At 34.9% G+C, this 7,354-nt stretch overlaps 1 protein-coding gene across 1 annotated transcript; it reads left to right on the plus strand.

Moving 5' to 3' along the window:
* Positions 1-2,889: 2,889 nt before the first annotated feature.
* Positions 2,890-3,837, plus strand: LOC101443193 (olfactory receptor 14C36-like). Its single transcript, XM_004474207.2, has one exon. It carries the CDS (start codon positions 2,890-2,892, stop codon positions 3,835-3,837), a length of 948 nt encoding a protein of 315 aa, XP_004474264.2.
* The last annotated feature ends 3,517 nt before the right edge of the window (positions 3,838-7,354 follow it).

The raw sequence follows: 7,354 nt of genomic DNA on the forward strand, positions 1-7,354 counted from the left end.
ATCAGAAATCTTGATTTGTTTATCCAGTGTCAGTAATAAGCAAAATTAACTTTTGAGACTTTGTTATTATTAACTCTTTTTTTTCTCTCTCTTCCTTCTCTTCCCTCCAAGAATCACCTGCATTTCTTTCCTGTACTGCTTAGTTGATTTTTTGAGAGAAAGCTGTCAAGGGAACTCTGACAAAAATATGTATATGTATAAATATAAAAGATACTCATCCAATGAGACAAACCTCTTCTTTTGCATTCAATGAAATAAACTCAGTTCAAATAGTTTTAGCAGAATTCAGAGCTGTTCATAGAAGCAAAGCGTGAACTTGTTGCAGCACCAGGTAGAGCAGGGACAGGAAAAACTCTGCACACTGAACAGAGCTTCAGTAGGCAGAATGCTAATTTCAGTTTATACTTGGATCTAATTCTGATGGGAAGTATTTTACCTAAAAAGAATATAAACAATGATTTATGTGTACTATTGCAAATCAATTAATTTCAATAATTATTTCAAATTATTTTCTTTTTACCCAGCACTCTACTAGATGCAGTCAGTAGTATATAGTGAATAAGTGTCATAAAAATAAATTGTGCAAATGACCCCTTATACTTCAAGTATAATTTTAGGACTTTCTCATAACATATCATGAAAACCATGTAAGCATTGTTGATACTTAAGTTCCACAGCTTCCAGACAATTGTCTGCACAGAATTCACACTAAAATATCTTTAAAGATAGATATTACAAATAAATATTGTGAGAATGTCTCAATCAATAGATAAATTAATATATTAATTATCAAAATATGTCTTCTAAGTCTTTAAGTCTTCACGGAAAAGGCAAAAAAAATATTTGTTTTTACAATTTGATGTATATAAACACATACAGATAACCCAGTTATCTGAGAAGAACATTACTTTTGAGTTATCCTCCTACAACCTGTATATTAGTTAAGAATAGTCATAGTTATAAACTGTATTCATATGTGCATAACCTTTTACGATGTCATACTTGGTCTAAACGAAAGTTGCATTTTTGAATTCAGAGTGCTGTCTTTCATATAATTCTTTGTTTGCTTCTGAAAAAAAAATAAGAGTAATATGAATTTGAGATGGAAGTTAGGTAGAGCCCAACCTCCCCCCCTTTAAAAATTTATTACTTATTAGTTTATTTTCCATTAGCTTTGCTACCACTATAAGAATGTCTAATTACTTTCACAAATATTTATTCATGAAGTAGGTATTTTTACAAATTTTTTAGAAAAGGAAATTGAGAATAAAAGATATATGTGAAGCTCTCATACAGAGTAAATAAATGGCTGAGTCAGATATAAAATATACCTTCTCCTGTAATCTGCAAAGATTTAATTCTGCTTTGCTGATACATTATAAATTCAAATTAGAAACCTACAATTGATTGGTGATGGTGAAATAATAAAATATGTTCACTCTGTGTTCCAACTGTGAAATCCTGTTGAATTTTTGTAATATGGTAGAAGAAGCCTCATTTGGAAATTAGTAAGAAAAGAATGTAAGCAATTATTTTTAAGATCTCAACTTCTGCATGAAGCTGGCTTTAACAGGTTAGAATTTCCTATTTTTATTGAAGTTAGCTATTTTTAATCAAATTCATCATACAAGAATGTCAGTAAGTTTTCAGTAAACTTGGTGTACAACAAGAACAACTTCTTGTTGAAGTAGTTTTTTGAAGAACCCTGAAATAAAGAGGAGCAGAGGCAGAAAGCTTTTATTGCTGAGCTCAGGAGGTCGGTCTGAAAGTAACAGGTGTCCTGCCTTCTGACAGTGAGCAGAGCTTCTCTAGAAGTAGTTACATTTGTCAGGAGAAAAGGAACAAGGAGCAGGAAGGTGAAGTGCATGAGCACTGAGGATTAGGGAGGCTGGGTAAGCAAGTCTGAAAGGCACATTCTGTGGTTTCAAGGCAACAAGGCAAGCCATTCCCATTTTGATGACATGACTTAAAATATGACTCACAGCTGAAGGAACTTCAAAAGAAAACATTCTGCACTTGAGGGTTAAGTAAGGGTTTTGCTAAGGGTGATTGTGAAAAGGAATTTTATGAAGGACTCAGGTGTGAGTACAACATCCACTAACAAACCACACATCAAGAAATGTCTTTCTATATCAGCTTATTCAAGTTCTGAAATATGTTCAGATTTTATGGGAAAAGATAATAGTATTTGACACTAAGCAAGAATAAGTATGTTAAGTTTAGTGACCCTGATATTATTAATATATAAATAGTTTTCCCCACAGGTAATACCTACTTATCAAGAGTTGCAAGTGATTATTTTGAACAGAGAAAACTAAGCACCTATGTACATTCATTAAGTACAAGGAGAAGCATAAGAAATGTATGATGGCATTTAATGGGAATAATTTAGTGGTCATGAAATGGATTGCAATGGGTTATAATATTTTGATAAGCTCTGAATAAAATAGTATCCTTCAATCTCTACTCAGATTCTACAAGCTCATATTATCCTAAATATTAACATTCCTGGAACATGGCTAATGACACAGGGAGGCATAGAAATTACCTATATTAAATCTTTCAATCTTCCAGGCAAAACTTTAACTTCAAGTAGATCCATTTTATAACTAGAAAGTGATAGAAATGTAAGTAGACATAAATACGAGTTCAAAAATATATTTTACTTGTACCCCTATTCTGGAAACAAGGATAAAAAAGCAGAGAGACCAAAAGGAGAATGAAGAAACATTATATTACATCCTATTAACCAAAATGAATTAGAAAAAATAAAAATGTTTTAATGTGGGCAATATACGAGCTTAGATTAATTCCTTCTACATGTGGATACTCCATGTGTCTTAGGGATTATTTATCTGACTCTTCATGGCCAAGGTACAGTTTCCTAAGATGCCCAACTCCACCACAGTGACTGAATTCCTGCTTACAAGATTTTCTGATGTGTGGGAGCTCAGAGATTTACATGCCATGCTGTTTCTACTGATGTACTTGGCAACCCTGATGGGGAATCTTCTCATTGTCACAGTAATCACCTTCAGTTGGAAACTTCACACCCCCATGTATTTCTTCATTAGGAATCTGTCTATCTTAGACATGTGCTACATTTCTGTCACGGTCCCCAAGGCATGTGTCATCTTCCTGCTTGATGACAGAACAATCTCCATGGCTGGATGTGCAGCTCAGATCTTCTTTGTGCTTGCATTTGCTACAGTAGAGCTGCTGTTCCTCACCATCATGGCCCGTGACCGCTATGTGGCCATCTGCCAGCCCCTCCACTACACTGTGATCATGAGCCCTCGGGTCTGTGTGCAGATGACTCTGGCCTCCATACTTAGTGGTCTGACCTATTCAGGATTCCACACTGGCAACACATTCCGACTGCCCTTCTGTCAGTCCAATGTGGTCCATCAGTTCTTCTGTGACATGCCCTCTCTTCTGAAGCTCTCCTGCTCTGAGACCTTAAACAATGAAATTTTAATTTTCATCTCTGCAGTGGTGATTGCTGGTGGCTGCTTTGTCTTCATCATCATGTCTTATATTCACATATTTTCTACTGTGCTCAAGTTTCCAACCAGGGGCGAGCAAGGAAAGACCTTTTCCACCTGTGTCCCTCACATCCTCGTGGTGACCGTCTTTCTCATCTCAGCTGCTGCTGTGTATGTGAAACCAACCTCTAGCTCACCCACAATTCAGGACATGATCAATGCTGTGTTTTATTCTATAGTTCCTCCTTTCTTGAATCCTATAATCTATAGTCTTAGAAACAAGCAGATAAAGGAGGCTGTAAAGAGAGTTATGAGGAGAAAGCTTAATTTAGGAAAAAGCATAATTTTTTGAAGCTGAATTTTTCAATCATGAAAAAAAAATCTATTTCCAGATTAGTGTTTCAGGGAATTCCTTTTTACCTGTGATTCATTAGTGCTTCCTCTTGATCACAAAGCCAGATTTGCTTAAACTGTATTTTGGTCTTAATTAGCTCCTATACTTACTTTGCAGTGACTTTGCAAAAGAGCTAGGCACTGACCAGCACAGCAAGATGCAGTTTCCAGGTACACTCCCCAGTGCCCCCAAAGAGGTGTCCCTTGACCCTTTCAGCAAATTTCCTACCTGTGGTGTGTGTTTTAAAGTTGGTATTGCTGTCTAGGTAATTTAACATTTAATGGCTGTGTATAAAAACAAGCTGATTTTAAAAAGCAATGTTTCAGGGAAGAGGGGAGACCTGCTATGGCATCCTCTTCTGGTGGGAATTACAAGAATGTACTGCATATTGGAGAGTATCTTGACCCAAAGAACAATGAGTGCTGTATGTCCTTTAATGCCTTCCCACTTTAATTTCATTTTAAAATCTCCAGAGCATTGGGCCTAGGACTGATTTTTGTTGTTGTTTCTCCAGCCAAATTAACAATATGTAGGAGAAGAGCAAACTTTCATAGTGGCCTAATACTTTATGAATCTTGAAGCTGTATGATGTTGTGCAGGAGATAGACAAAAGGAAGCCAGGTGTTTGCTTTTTCAAATAATATTTACATATTTTTATTAGAGGAGTTGTGAGCTAACGAAACAATCCTGCACAATGCCAAGATCATCTGGGTTCTGCAGGCAGTTAGCCCTGCACAGCAACAGTGCTTTGTACCTCAGGTACATGTGACAGTAGGAGACAGGTGTGGAAACACTGAAGCAGAGGGGAATATGCCTAATGACAGCAGCTGGTTTGAGCTTTGGATTCTCTTTATGTTTGTTTCTCTACCCAAGTACCCAGTGATAAAATGGGAGACTTGGTCAGGGCATAAAATTATGCCAGAAAGCAAGCAGCTCCCTGTTTGTGGACATGCCTTAAAGTTTCCTGGTTTGTACATTTTTTTGCCAGTGGTATCAAGAAACAATCTATAATAAATTCTAAAGGCCTGCCTTTTTTTTTTTTTATTGATTTTGTAAAAATATTACATTAAAAAAATATGAGGTCCCATTCAACCCTACCACCCCGCCACACTACTCCCCCCCCCAGCAATCCTCACTCCCATCATCATGACACATCCATTGCACCTGGTAAGTACATCTCTGGGCAAGGCCTTTCTATGTGTTCACCTCCCATATTAAGAAGAGTAGGTCTTTTCCTCCCAGTCATTGTGCCTTCCCGTTTATCTCAGACCTTTTCAAAACATTTTTTGAAAAACCAATCTGAATTTTAACCTAATCAAGGTTATAACACTGTTGATGGAAAGTCACAAAGGGATCTAATAGACAATGTCAGTAGTCAGGTAAAGAAAACTGTGTGATGTTTCTAAATGGAATCAGCCACTGAAGAACTGTGTGAGCTGTGTGACAACCAGAGGAACAAAAACATGTATGGTGGGTGATCTTGGAAGCACTTATATGCAGATGTTGCCTTACATGTACATTTTCACATCTGTTGTCTGTGTTGGATGCATATTGGGCTTCAGTGTAACACTTTTAATATGCATCATTAATAAAAAATATTATCAATGAGATTAAATCATGTGAGAATTGGCAAGTACATGCAAATCAAGTCTACTTGGATTTCAACCTCTTCTTTCTTTCAATGTAACTTTTAAATGAAATAGAGTAACCAGTGGACAGTTCTCAAGAAGACCTTTCTTCTTAAGTTTCGAGAACCTTTTGAATACTATTATTGTAGCTGCATTTTTGTTCACATATGAAAATATGTATGTAAAATAAATTATTTGATAGAAATTGATAAAGTAGATTTTACATATTTGTAACTACCAACAATTAGCATTGCTAATATGATGGTAATAGCATTCTATTCTGACACTTACTTGCCTGTATACAATATGGTCATTTACTAATTCTTATTAAACTTATGGGCAAAACATCTCATTGTTGATGCAATTTGTAGCTCCATTAATCCTAGTAAAGTAGAAAGTTAGTTCACAACATACAGGATTGAAATATATTTAATAGTATCAGGAAGTAGGAACAAAGCTTTATTATAATTAAAAAATGGTAAGGAATGGAAACACAAATTCACAGGAGCCAATGAAGTTAATCAGAAATGTTAGATAAGAAGGTTAATAAAAGAAACACCAGAAATATATATATATATATTTTTTTTTATGAAAACATTGTCTGAAAGGATGATAGCACAAGTCTGTGACAAAGATGAGGACCACTGAGCATATATTTCTGATGGACTGTACAAGGCATGGAACTGTATAACAAAGTGAATCATGTGGTCAGTGATAGACTGTGGTTAACAGTAAAAATATGAGAGCATTCTTTTCTGAACTATAACAAATGTATAATACTAATACATGGTGCTGATATTAGGGAAGTTTATGGAAAAAAATACACCCAATGTAAGCTCTGGACCATAGTTAGAAGTAATATTTAGATGATGTTCTTTCATAATCTGTAACAAAATTTCCACAACAATGCAAGGTGGAGGTGGAGGGCTGATGTATGGGAGTTCTGCATATTATGCATGATTGTTTTGTAAGCTCACAACATTTCTAATTAAAAAATTTTTTTAAATTCCTACAATTCAACAATAGGACAAAGTACAAAATTAAAATATGGGCAAGGGACTTTAGCAAACTTTTCTCCAAAGAACATATAACAATGGTCAATAAACACATGAGAATATGTTTAATATAATTAGCCATTTAAGAACTGCAAATCAAAATCACAATGAGATTCCCCTTTATACCAATGCAAATGACTATTATTAAAAATGCAAAATGTCAAGTTTTGATGAGGATGTTAAGAAATTGGAATACTGGTACATTGTTGGTCATAATGCAAGATGGTGTTAAGTACTGAGGAAAACACTTCAGCCTTTTTCTCAACAAACTAAACAAAGAATTACCATATGAGTTGGCACTTCCACTTCTAGATAAAAACCCCAAAATTTGAAAATAAAAATCATATAGTTGTATTTAATATGTCAAATTTTATAGAAGCGTTATTTGCAATAGCCAAAAGTTAAAAATAATTCGTGTCCATCAACAGAAAAATAGATAAACAAAATATGCTGTAGACATAAAATAGAATATTCCTCAATAAAAAGGAATGAAATTTGATAAATGGTCAACAGGAATGGATCTTGAAACATTATGCTAAGCAAAATAATTGAGACAAAAAGCACAATTATTGAATTATTCCACTTACATGAAACATGTAGAATAAGATTGTTCATAGAAATAGAAAGTAGATTTGAGATTAGCAGGGGATGGCAGGAGGGGTGGTGATGGAAATTATTGCTTAATGGGGATAGAGGTCTATTTAGGATGTGGGTAATATATACAGGTTATGGTAGCACACATTTTATGTGCAGTTAATGTCCTTAACTGTGATTCTTAAAAATGCATAAATG

Source organism: Dasypus novemcinctus, chromosome 22, assembly GCF_030445035.2.
Source record: "Dasypus novemcinctus isolate mDasNov1 chromosome 22, mDasNov1.1.hap2, whole genome shotgun sequence".
NCBI classification, from domain to species: domain Eukaryota; kingdom Metazoa; phylum Chordata; class Mammalia; order Cingulata; family Dasypodidae; genus Dasypus; species Dasypus novemcinctus.

Excerpts from the sequence above, each read along its gene's own strand:
- LOC101443193 (XM_004474207.2), top strand. The coding sequence starts at position 2,890 with ATGCCCAACTCCACCACAGTGACTGAATTCCTGCTTACAAGATTTTCT.